The sequence below is a fragment of the Chrysemys picta genome, chromosome 7 (genome assembly GCF_011386835.1).
Source record: "Chrysemys picta bellii isolate R12L10 chromosome 7, ASM1138683v2, whole genome shotgun sequence".
Taxonomy (NCBI): Eukaryota; Metazoa; Chordata; order Testudines; family Emydidae; genus Chrysemys; species Chrysemys picta.
The window spans coordinates 29,181,449-29,193,498 of record NC_088797.1 but is presented as its reverse complement, the minus strand read 5'-3'; the positions used below and the strand labels follow the sequence as shown (position 1 = coordinate 29,193,498).

Here is a 12,050-nt window from a genome sequence, read left to right as displayed (position 1 = left end):
CTTCCCCTTTACGGCAGTCAGTGTGGGGGATCACAGGGTACGGCCGCGGGTGCTGCTGGGTAGCGATGGGGCGGGGCGGGATGGGGTCGGCGGCTGCTGCAGGTCGGAGCTGAGACCGGAGGAGAGAGAGAGAAAAGGGGGCGGAGCCTGTCGCAGGTAGGGGCGGGGCAACGCGGGGGGAGGACTCAGGTGTGGGGAGGGGCGGGTCTGTCTAACAGGGCGCTGGGGTCAGCCCGTATTTGCCTGGCTGGGGGGACCTGGAAGGGCTGGACATGGGGGGGCTCTGGGTCCAGTGGGGACCTGGAAGGGCAGGACATGGGGGGCTCTGGGTCCAGCGGGGACCAGGGGTGTGTATACACTGGGGACCTGGAAGGGCTGGCAGGGGGGCACATCTGGAATGGCCCTGGCGGGGGGGCGGGGAGTATTGCGGAGTTTGTTCATCTAGCGTGGTGGAGAGGTGGTGCCTGGTGTGGGGAGGGGACTATGACATTTAGGGTTGGGAAAAGGGGACTCCACATCTGGAATGACTTCGTCAGTATGGGGAGGACGGTACTGGGGGATTTCTTCCAGATCTGGAATGACCCAGTGAGGTACGGAGAGTGTTGCTCTCACATCTGGAGTGGCTCCGGCTATGGGGTATGTGTTGAGGGGAGAAGTGTCTGGAAGGGCAGTGGGGATGGGGGGATTACACCATCTCTGGCTTCTCCTCACCTGGAAGGGACCCAGAGGTATGAGAGTGTAGTGGGGGAGGGTTACTGCACATCTGGAATGGCCCTGAGTGGTATGGGATGGGTGTTGGGATTACTGCACATCTGGAATGGGCTCAGGTGGCATGGGGGCACTGGGGTGGGTTCCACCACATCTGGAATGGCCCCGGGCGAGGCGGGGGGCGGTTACTGGACGGGGGGGAGGGTTGGGCCAGAGGCCCCCCGTGGCTGCCCGGCCAGTGCCGAGGCCGCCGCTCCGTTCGCTCTGGCTGCAGGGGAGGCGGAGCGAGCGGCGGGGCAGCGGCGCGGAGGGCGCATTGCGGACTGAGCGCGCCGGGCTGGGCAGCCGGGGGCAGGTGAAGGACGCGGGCGGGGCTGGGGCTGGGGCCGGGGGGAGGCGGAATTGCACGGGGCGCTGAGGTATAAGGCGGGCGGGAGGGAGGGGCAGCCTTGGGTCCGGGGGGGGGGCTGCGAGGTCCTCCAGGGTGGGGCCGGGCGGGGGGGAGTCTCAGAATGACTCCGGGGTGTGTGCAGGGGGGAGCTTGTCCCGCCCGAGAGCTCCAGAGTGCGCTGGGCGTGGGTGCGGTGATGGAGACTATGCATGGGGGGAGGGCGGGATGTGCTGGGGCAGTTTCAGGGTGCGTTGGGGGTCGGGGGAGATGAGGGAGCAGTGGGGGCAGTTTCAAGGTGCAGTGGGGGGTCGGGACAGATGACGGGTGCAGAGGGGAGCAGTGGGGGCAGTTTCAAGGTGCAGTGGGGGGTTGGGGAGATGAGGGAGCAGTGGGGGCAGTTTCAAGGTGCAGTGGGGGGTCGGGAGAGATGAGGGGTGCAGAGGGGAGCAGTGGGGGCAGTTTCAAGGTGCAGTGGGGGGTTGGGGAGATGCGGGGTGCGCTGGGGAAGGGTGCTGGAACAACTTGTACAGTGGGGGTGCTGAGAGCCATTGAACCGAACTATAACCCTGTGTATGATAGAAAAAACTTCAAGCCTGGGGGTGCAGTAGCACCCCCCCGCCCTAGTTCTAGCACCTATAGTGCTGGGACAGTTTCCAGGTGCAGTGGGGAGTCGGGAGGGGAGAGGCGGGGTGCAGTGGTGGGGGCAGTGGTCGGGGGGGGGAGGCGGGGGGCAGTGGTGGGGGCAGTGGTGGGGGGGAGAGGCGGGGTGCACTGGGGCAGTTTCAAGGTGCAGCAGGGGGGGAAGGTGGTGGCGAGGCAGAGAACGATCTCTGTCTCTTCCGCCCCGGGGGGGGGGGTGATTGGGGGTCCCATTCGGCCCCAGAGCTGTGCAGGGAGCCGCTGGCTGAGCAGCTCGTGTGGCCTGCACCGCATTGCGTCGCTATCGTCTGGGCTGCCGGCCCCCTGCTGGGGGAGGCTGGAACTGCAACCGCGGGAACCAGGGGTCATTCCAGAGAGATGAGGGAGCCCATGTACCCTCTCCCATGCGTCCCCAGATTCCCCCTTGTACCCCTTCCCCCAGGCGTCTCCCCCAGACACTCCCCTCCCCAGCCGAAGGAGGCCAGAAATTAAAGGGACACGGTGGGCATCAAGGAGTGGCATCTAGTGGTTAGATTTGGGGGTACAGGGGATCAGGGTGGGAGTCAGGACTTGGGTTCTAGTCCAGCTTTAGGAGGGGAGTGAGGTCTAGTGGTTAGAGCAGGGGGCTGGGAGCCAGGACTCCTGGGTTTGATTTCCAGGTGTGTGTGTGTGGGGGGGGGGGGAGGAGAGTGGGGTCTAGTGGTTAGAGCGGGCAGGCTGGGAGCCAGGACTCCTGGGTTCTGTTCTGAGGCGTGGCTGTGCTGAGGCCCTGAATGTGTGTTGCGAGGGGGTGGAGTGTAGTTGTGCCAGGTCCCTGTCTCATAGCCCACCCCCCGCAGGAGCCTGGCCATGGCGACCATGGTGTACCCGCGAGAGGAGAAGTTGAGCCAGGATGAGATTGTGCTGGGCACCAAGGCAGTGATCCAAGGCCTGGAGACGCTGCGCAGCGAGCACCACTCCATCCTGGCCAGCCTGCTGGACCCCAGGAACTGCCTGGACAAGCAGCATGAGGCCAGCGCTGTGCAGGAGAAGTCCAGCCTGCTGCGCAAGTCCCTGGATGCCATCGAGCTGGGGCTGGGGGAGGCCCAGGTGAGGCCTGCACAGGGATGTGAATTGGTTATAATTGTTGTTGGGGGGAGCGGGGGGGAGAACCAGGATTCCTGGTTCTATACCAGCAGCTCTGGGACCTAGTGGGTTAGGGCGGGGGCTGGGGCTTTGAACCAGGACTCCTGGGTTCTAGTCCCAGGTCTGTTGCTGGCAGCATGATCCTGGAGGCAAGTCCAGTTTCTGTCTGAAAAGGGACAGCGGCCCCACCCGGGGGGGCAGATGTGGCCTGTGGGTAGTGTCAGGGCTCTTGTGGAGTTGTGGGGGGAGGGGGGCAGTGGGGCCTGTGGGGTGGAGGAGGGCAAGGAGTTCCTGTGGGGGAGAGAGAGGCTGGTGGTAGGGCAAGGGGGGTGGGGAGGGTGAGGGGGATGGAGGCTGGGGAACGCAGGGAGGCAGTGTCAGGTGGGGGAACAGTGGGTACCTGTCAGGGGGTGGGGAGGTCACGGGGCAGGAGGGCGTTGAAAGGGATGTAGTTATGGGGGGCAGTGGGTGCCAGGGGGCAGGGGGAGGGCTGTAGTTGCAGGGCAGGGGTGTTGGGGGATAAGGGGAGGGCTGTGGTTGCCTAGGGGGCTTGTCCCATCTCGCATCCCCCCAGGTGATCATTGCTCTGTCGAGCCACCTGAGTGCGGTGGAGTCGGAGAAGCAGAAGCTGCGGGCCCAGGTGCGGCGCCTGGTGCAGGAGAACCAGGTGGCTGCGGGACGAGCTGGCGGGGCACCCAGCAGAAGCTGCAGCGCAGCGAGCAGGCCGTGGCGCAGCTGGAGGAGGAGAAGAAGCACCTGGAGTTCATGAACCAGATCAAGAAGTTTGATGACGGACATCTCCCCCTCGGTGCGTCCCCCAGAGCCAGGACTCCTGGGTTCTCTCCCAGCTCTGGGATGGGAGTGGAGTCTAGTGGGTTAGAGCATGGTGGGCAGGGAACCAGGACTCCTGGGTTCTCTCTGCGGTTCTGGGAGGCAGCGAGGTCTAGTGGTTAGAACAGCAGCGTGGGGCTGGGCTCCCACCTGCTCCCCAGGCTTGCGTGGGAAAGCTCCAGCCCTCATTGCCTTCTCCCTGCCCAGGAGGAGAAGAATGGAGAGGCAGCCAAGGACTCGCTAGATGACCTGTTCCCCAGCGATGATGACCAGGGCCAAGGTGAGCTGCCCGGCTGCCAAGGTGAGTGCTGCAGGGCAGGGGCCAGCTCTCTGCCTGTGGGCCCTCACGGCCTCTCTCTCCCGCAGGGCCGACGCCCGGCAGCGGGGAGGCCGCGGCCCAGCACGGGGGCTATGAGATCCCAGCACGGCTGCGCACACTGCACAACCTGGTGATCCAGTACGCCTCACAGGGGCGCTACGAGGTGGCCGTGCCGCTCTGCAAGCAGGCACTGGAGGACCTGGAGAAGACCTCGGGCCACGACCACCCCGATGTGGCCACCATGCTCAACATCCTGGCATTGGTGTACAGGTGGGGAATTGAAAATGGGGCCTTTCATCTCTCTGGGGCACCAGCTCTGATCTGGTGCCAGCGGGCAGGACCGGCTGGGTCTGGAGAATGGAACATGGGGCCTTTCCCTTCTAGGGAGTGCCGGCTCTGATCTGGCACCAGGGGGTAGGGACTGGCTGGCTTAGGGGGGCAGGGAATAGGACATGAGGTCTTTCCCCCCTGGAGGCACCAGTCCTGATCTGGCACCAGTGAGAAAGTCAGCCAGTTCCTGGCAGTACCCACCCCCTTGGCCATAAATGGCCATCTGGGTGTTAGCCTCAGCGGGGATCCAAGGGCTCGGTGGGCCTTGGAAATGGGAGTCCCTGCTAGGTTTGGACAGCAAGAGCCTCCCCCATCCCAGGGCTGTGCTCAGGGCCCCTACCCTCAGGGCTTGTAGCACATGGGTCTGACTGGGGACCCTCTGCCCGCACCACAGGGACCAGAACAAGTACAAGGAGGCTGCTCATCTTCTCAACGACGCGCTGGCCATCCGAGAAAAACCCTGGGCAAGGACCACCCTGCTGTGAGTGTGCCATGGCTGGGGGCTGGGAGTCACGACGCCTGGGTTCTATCCCCAGCTCACAGAGGGAGTCAGGCCTAGTGGCTTAAAACAGGGAGCTGGGACTCCTCCGGGTTTCTGTCGCCAGCCCTGGGAGGGGAGTGGGGTGTAATGGTTAGAGCGGCGCCTGGGAGCCAGGACTCCTGGGTTCTGTCCCTGGCTGGGATGGGGGGAGTGGGGTGTAGTGGTTAGAGCAGGGGGGGCTGGGAGCCAGGACTCCTGGGTTCTGTCCCTGGCTGAGGGAGTGGAGTCTGGTGGCTAGAGCAGGGGGGATGGGTGTTGTAGGTGGGTGGCTCAAGTCTGCGCTGCACTGTTACCCAGACTCATCCCAGGGGCTAGGGGGCTGAAAGTGCCATGAACTCCCCCTGGGCAGAGCGGGGACCCACTGGGGGGGCTGGCGGGAACTGTGGCCAGGGGCTGCCGTGCTGCGTGGACGATGACACCCCTCTGCCCCCGCAGGTGGCTGCCACCCTGAACAACCTGGCTGTGCTGTACGGCAAGAGGGGCAAGTACAAGGAGGCCGAGCCGCTGTGCAAGAGAGCGCTGGAGATCCGCGAGAAGGTGGGGGGCAGTGCTGGGGCATGGCTGTGAGGGGTGGGCTGCAGATCAGTGAGCGGGGATGGATGGAGGCTGGGGGGGTTGGCAAGTGGGCGTGGCCATTGGGTGGGTCTGTGAGAGGGGATACAGCTGAGGGTGGGATCAGTGAGGGGGTGCAGCCATGGGGCTGGAAGGTGGTACAGGCAGGGCAGCAGGCTGGGGAACCCAGGAGCAGGTGCAGCTGGGGGTTGGCAGTGTGGTGCAGCGTGATCTGGGCAGGACAGGGGATGCCGTGTGAGTGGGGGGCAGAGCTGGGTGAGTCCCCAGGGTGCTTTTTGATCCCCTATCCCAGATCCACAGGATCTGGGCTGCACCCCCAGCTCTTGAACAGTCTCTTAGAGAAACCCCTTAGCATGCCAGAGCCCAGGGGCCTCACTCTTCCTCCAGGGCAGGCCACGCGGCCTCCCTGCCTGCCTGCCTGCTGAGACTGGCCCTCAGCCCCCCTGTTCCTGGTGGAGACTTGTCCACTCTGCAGGGGTTAATGCACTGACATCAAATCGCCGGCTTCATGGTCACCGGGACCACAGCGTGGGAAGCCCCCAGGTTAGCACAGGCAAAGGAAGGTAATGCCTGACGGTCAGCCCAGAGCCCAGACAGGCTCTGTCACTCTCTGACAGTCAGTCCCCAGGGGAGAGCGCCCAGGCCCCATCCATCAGCCAGCCTGTCTCCTCCCAGCCCTCTGGTCTCCAGCTGGGGTCTCTGCTCCGCTTCCCGGCTGAGAGGCAGGGGGCCCCTCCTCCCTCGGGGCGCTAGTTGCTGGGGGTCAGTGTCCTGGCGATTGGGTTTGCCATTGTCTTGTCGGGTTTTCCTCTGGTCAGTCTTGCATGGCCCTTTTATTGACCCATTCACTCCACTCGGACAGCTAGGTGATGTACACCCACCGCTGTGTCTCTTAGCCTGCCCTGAGAACCAGCTTCATCCCTTCCCCCCCACCCCGGGTAGCCAGAGAAAGAGCAGGGGAAACTGAGGCACACATAGGCTTTGTCAAATCTATTGCCAAAACTTCCCACTTCGTCATCGTCCCCCTGCCCCCAGGTGCTGGGTCGGTTCCACCCCGACGTGGCAAAGCAGCTGAACAACCTGGCGCTGCTGTGCCAGAACCAGGGCAAGGCGGAGGAGGTGCAGTACTACTATGGGCGGGCGCTGGAGATCTACGAGAGCCGCCTGGGGCCCGATGACCCCAACGTTGCCAAGACCAAGAACAACCTGGTGAGAGCTGGTGCCGAGTGCAGGCAGGCAGACAGCCCCCGCACACGCACGCCGGGTGGGGGAGAGGATCCCGGACTCCTGGGTTCTAGCCCCTCCGTTGACACTGTGGGATTGTGTGCAGGACCCATCCCTTCGCGGTGCCTATGTTTCCCCCTGCTGATGGCGAGGGCAGCATCTGCCCTTCCCCACGGCTGAACGTGGGCTCTGGGCTTCTCAAGGGAACGGGGCACATGAGGGCAAAGGCCCCGTGGGGAGGCAGAGAATGCTGCCCCCACCTCGGAGACTGCCTGGCCCAGCCTCTCCCCCTTGTGGCCAGATTGGGCAGTGCAGGCCAGAGCTGGGTAGCAGAGAGGAACCACCAGGTGTCTGTGCCCAGCAGCCTGGACAGAGACAGCCCTCCGTGCCTGGCCCTGCCCCTGCTTGGCCCTTCCTGCCCTCAGGATCCGCGAGTAGACACCCATGCTCACCATGCTGACCCTGGCTCTGCCCCACAGGCATCCTGCTACCTGAAACAGGGCAAGTACAAAGAGGCCGAGGCGCTGTACAAGGAGATCCTGACTCAGGCGCACGAGAAGGAGTTTGGCTCAGTCAATGGTGAGTCTGGGATGGGGGCACTCTCCTCTCTGTCAGGGCTGGCCCCAATGCCCCAGTATGGCACTAGGGGGCGCTGTGCTGCAGGGAGTGGGATGGGGCTCTCCCTTTGCAGTCCCACTCCAGAGGCAGCTGTGTCCCAGTGCGGGGCAGGAGCCGTTGGAGTGCTACTGTAACCCGCCCCTCCCTGTCTGTCCCTGCAGGAGAGAACAAGCCGATCTGGATGCATGCAGAGGAACGCGAGGAGAGCAAGGTACCTGGGCGTGGGAGTGCAGGGCTGTTGGGAGCACTGGGGTCTCAGTGGGATGCTGGGGGGACCTGCCCCTGGTTGCTCCCCCTGCACAGTGACTGGGAGTATCCTGTGTGTCTATGCCCCCCACAGGACAGGCGCAAGGACAGTGTCCCCTACAGGGAGTATGGCAGCTGGTACAAGGCCTGCAAGGTGGACAGGTGAGTTCGGCTTCTGGGGGGCAACATCCAGAGCCCCATTGGAGGGTGGCAGTGCTCTCCTACACCCCGCCCATCATTCAGGCTCCACCCCCTCACAGCAACTGTCTGGGAATCAGAGGAAGGGGGACTGGGAGCCAGGACTCCTGGGTTGTATCCCTGCTCTGGGGGTCAGGGGGAGTCTAGTGGGTTGGAACAGGTGGGGTGGGAGCCAGGACTCCTGGCTGCTATCCCCAGCTCTCTCCCTGTTTTATGTTGGTTGAACCTCTCCCCCTCTACCTCAGTTTCCCCTGTGCACACACTGTGCTGAACAGGCTGTTACTTATCGCTCCCTCTGGGTCCCCTCTCCTGCCCACAGCCCCACAGTGAACACGACCCTGAAGAGCCTGGGGGCTCTGTACCGGCGCCAGGGCAAGCTGGAGGCCGCTGAGACGCTGGAGGAGTGTGCCATGAAAACCCGCAAGCAGGTACCACCAGGCCCAGGGGGAGAGGGGGCTGAACTGGTTTCCTCCAATTCCCTTCCCCACCCCACTTGGTCTAGTGGGTTAGCGCAGGGGGCTGGGAGCCAGGACCCCTAGGTTCTATCTCAGCTCTGCGAAGGGAGGGGTGTATAGTGGGTTAGAGCAGGGGGCTGGGAGCCAGGACCCCTGGATTCTGTCTGTGTTGTGGTGTTCTGATCTCTGTCTCCCCCCGGTGGAATGATTTTAATTATTATTGAAATCAGGAAGCAGGAAACTCCCCTCCCAGAGCTATGGATGGAACCCAGGAGTCCTAGCTCCCTGTCCCCTCCCAACCTTCACACAGGTTGCCAGGATGTCAAATGTCATTTTAAGTGAGTTTATTTTTAAAAAAGAAGAGTGTCTTGCATTTCCCTGAGAACAATTGGATGCCGGTGGTCTCCCCACAGGGTGTGCACGCCATCAGCCAGACCAGGGTGGTGGAGCTGCTGAAGGACGGGGGCCGGTCGGAGCGCCGACCCAGCCGGGAGAGCCTGCCCAACAGTGCTGCCAAGGCTGAGAACGGGCCCGAGCCCGAGGACGGGATAGGCACGGAATGGGCTGGGGTGAGAGACACTGCTGCAGGGGGCAGGGCCAGAATGCCAGGGGCCTCTTAGCATGGTATCTCCACCAAGCATCTCCCCCCCCCCCCCCCCCCGCAGTCAGCCCCCGCTGGGTATCCCCCCCAGGTCGGCCCCAGGGGCCCACCCCACCTCCTCTCACCCCAAGCAGAGCCATGGGGTGGAAATCACGGGTGTGTGGGATATGGGGGGATCACATGGGGATTACCCCCCCCCCCCAAACTCCATCTCCCACCCCAGGCCTGCTCCGGAGCCCTGCTCCAGATGGGGTGTATTTGCAGGGAAGTGTCAGGCGGGGTCTGTCAGGGTGTCCCCGTGTGACTCGTCCTGCCCCCCAGGATGGCTCTGGAGGCCTGCGCCGGAGTGGCTCCTTTGGGAAGCTGCGGGACGCCCTGCGCCGGAGCAGCGAGATGCTGGTGAAGAAGCTGCAGGGGAGCAGCCCCCAGGAGCCCAGGAACCTGGGGTGAGTTCAGCCCCCATATTCTGCTGTCCAGCTCTGTCTGTCTGTCTCTTGGGCATCCCCTTTCCTCCAGCCCTTCCTATTGGACTTATCCCTCACCAGCCTCTGCCCATGTGTGCCTTGAGGAGTGAGGGCAGGACTCCTGGGTTCTATCTCTGCGAGGAGAGGTGGGGGAACGAGAGCCCGGACTCCTGGGTTCTCTCCCTGACTCTGCTGGGACTCTGTTCTCTTCCCCTTCAGGATGAAACGGGCCAGTTCCCTGAACTTCCTCAACAAGAGCGTGGAGGAGTCGAGCCCGGTGAGAAGTGGGCAGGGGCAGAATGGGGGCATGCAGCGTGGGCCCCTCCCCTCTAGCTCGCCACCCACCTCATGCCCCCGCCTGCTGCCCCTGGCCCGACTCCTGCCCCCAGACACTGCTGCAGCCCTGTCCCCCGGGGGCGGATGCTGGTCACTACTGGGGGGAGGGAACCTTGTTATGCCCTTGAGCTGGGCCCCCCAGGTGCTGTGGGGATGCTGGATTGGGCCTATGCCAGACCCCCTGCACAGGGAGGGGAAGGGGCCACACACCTGCAGGGGTGTGTTTGTGTGGGCATCTGCCCATGGTGGGAGCTCCCTGCTCTGCCTGCCGAGCTTGTGTCAGCACTGACTGTCCCAGCCCGCTGCTCACGAACCCCCCCACCCCAGGGCCATGCCTAGCTTACAGCCCCACATGCCCTCTGGGCCAGGGGGTCCCACAGGTGCTCGGGTGGGGGATGGGGAACTCTTCTGAATGTTCCCCTATATGTATGTGGAGGGGGAGAGGCGGGGTCACAGGAGTCCCCATCTCCTGCCTCAGGCCTTGACCCCCTCCCCTGCCCAGCTTCATCCCTCTCTAAGGGAGTGAGCCCTGTCTAACCCCGCCCCCCCCCGACCTTCTCTGTCCCCTGCAGCCAACCAGCAACAGCCTCTCAGAGAGCCGGGGCCTGAGCGCCAGCACTGTGGACCTGTCCAGACGCAGTTCCTTGCTGGGGTGACCCTGGATCCCTACAGACACCCCCACAGATACCCCCACAACTCCCGTGGGCCACAGTAGAGGAGACCACACCTGCTGTTACACCTCCATTGGCTGGCTCCCCTCTCCACCCAGTGTGTAGTGACGGGGGAGGGCCGTATCCCCAGATAGAGACTAGGGCCTCCCCACCCTCCGTGTGGCATGGCCTGGCCCCTCCTGCTCTGGGATCTCAGGCCATTCGCTCACATGCTGCTGTAGGGACAATTCCCTATTGGGAGTGGGGGGTGCCCCTTCATCCCCCAGCTCCACCCCCTTAGCTGCCCTGAGCTGCTGTCACCCCTTGGGCTAGGGATGTGATGCTGGGCTGGGGAGACTCATCTGTGGGGCTGGGTGGTGCTGGTGGGGAGGTGTGGGGGGGGCGTTCAGGAGGAAACCTCTGGAACTCTGCTGCTGGGTTGGAGAAGGGGAGCAGGAGGTGAGTTACAGCTGCCCCCCTCACTACTGGGTCGTTTTTCCTTTGTATTTATGTTTTGTTCTCAGGGAGTCCCCTCTGGCGGGGAGCCCCCCCTTTGCTCCATGCTGCCCCTAGACCGGCTGGGAAATCCCTCCCCCTTTGTCCGTTCAGATGCAGAAGCTGCTGCTGCTCGGTATCTAGCTCCTGTGAGCTGTCTTCCCCCACCTTCTCTGCACCCTCCACCTACCCAGAATCCTCCCTGCCCCATAGCAGGGGGCAAGCTCTCCTTGCTGAAGGAGGCTGGCGCATGTGTTGTCACTACTGTCCCCCCTGGTTTGCATGGTCCTGGTGCAAGCTGGTGACCCCGCCCCACTCCCCCCTGGCTCTTCAACACTAACTCCGCTGCTGGTGGGGGGTGTCTCATTTCCTTCTAGATAGAGCCTGAGCCTTACACTGGAAAACACTAGCCCCTCTGAGGCCTGGGGGGACGGGAATGGTGATGTCGGTGTCACACAATTCATTTCCCTCCCCAGCCTGTCACATCTCTATACTCTGCCATTGAACACAGGCATAGTCCCCAACCGCTGCTGTGCCTCAGAGCGGGCAGGGGGCACTGTTACTGCCCTCTGAGGGGAGTCGGGGGGGAGGGGGGAGAGGCTGCTATGGAAAATCTCCCCCTAACCTGCGAGGGGCCTAACTCGGGTCCCTCCTCATCCTCCCCTCCCTAGGGTCCCCTGAGCCTTCACTGCTTCACCCACCTGCCTGTTCCCCTCTTGGGGAACCCATTGGGGGGTGGGGCACCTGCTGAGTTTGCTCTGGATTTATCAGTGTTGCTGTAGAAATAAAAGGTACTTCAAAATCTCTGTGTGGGGCTCTGCCTTCTTGGGGCCTTCCCCTCCAGGGGGTGCTGGCTCTGATCTGACCCTAGGGTGGGAGGATGGGCTGGCTCCAGTGTGGGGAATGGGACATGGGGCTGTTCCCCACTAGGGGATGCTATCTCTGTTCCAGCACCAAGAAGTTACATTATTGGGGAATCCAGATCTGTGGAATTGGCCTCTGCCCCCTTGAGACAAGTCTGGCAGCCCCCCCATGGGGCCCAGGTTAGTGGTTTAAGGCCCTGGATATCCTCAGCTGTAGTTTCAGTTCTGAGCTCCTCTGCTGGAAGCAGGTCACTGCCTCCTGGCCCAGGCTCGGCCACCATGGGCCAGGCCCCACAGTATGAGTTCAGCTAAGGCCCTCGTGAGGTTTGAGAACTAGCACGTGTGGGACCTTGCTTTGCCCCTGGCAGGGGAGTCGTTTCCCAGCATCTCTCCACCACCAGTGCAGAAAGGAAGGCTGTGATTGGCCCATCATCCCAGGGCTC

The 12,050-nt window shown here is 63.3% G+C and overlaps 1 protein-coding gene across 1 annotated transcript; it reads left to right on the top strand.

The window, feature by feature from the left end:
• Window positions 1-476: 476 nt before the first annotated feature.
• KLC2 (kinesin light chain 2) lies at window positions 477-11,546 on the top strand. Its single transcript, XM_005305443.4, is given in 20 exon segments — window positions 477-590; window positions 2,578-2,827; window positions 3,438-3,530; window positions 3,532-3,552; window positions 3,554-3,655; window positions 3,657-3,671; window positions 3,902-3,974; window positions 4,061-4,283; window positions 4,738-4,796; window positions 4,799-4,824; window positions 5,320-5,421; window positions 6,493-6,666; window positions 7,161-7,260; window positions 7,461-7,510; window positions 7,640-7,707; window positions 8,063-8,171; window positions 8,612-8,767; window positions 9,121-9,245; window positions 9,483-9,540; window positions 10,172-11,546. Coding segments are annotated over 20 exon segments (1,995 nt in total). The 5' UTR covers window positions 477-483; the 3' UTR covers window positions 10,256-11,546.
• Window positions 11,547-12,050: the final 504 nt, after the last annotated feature.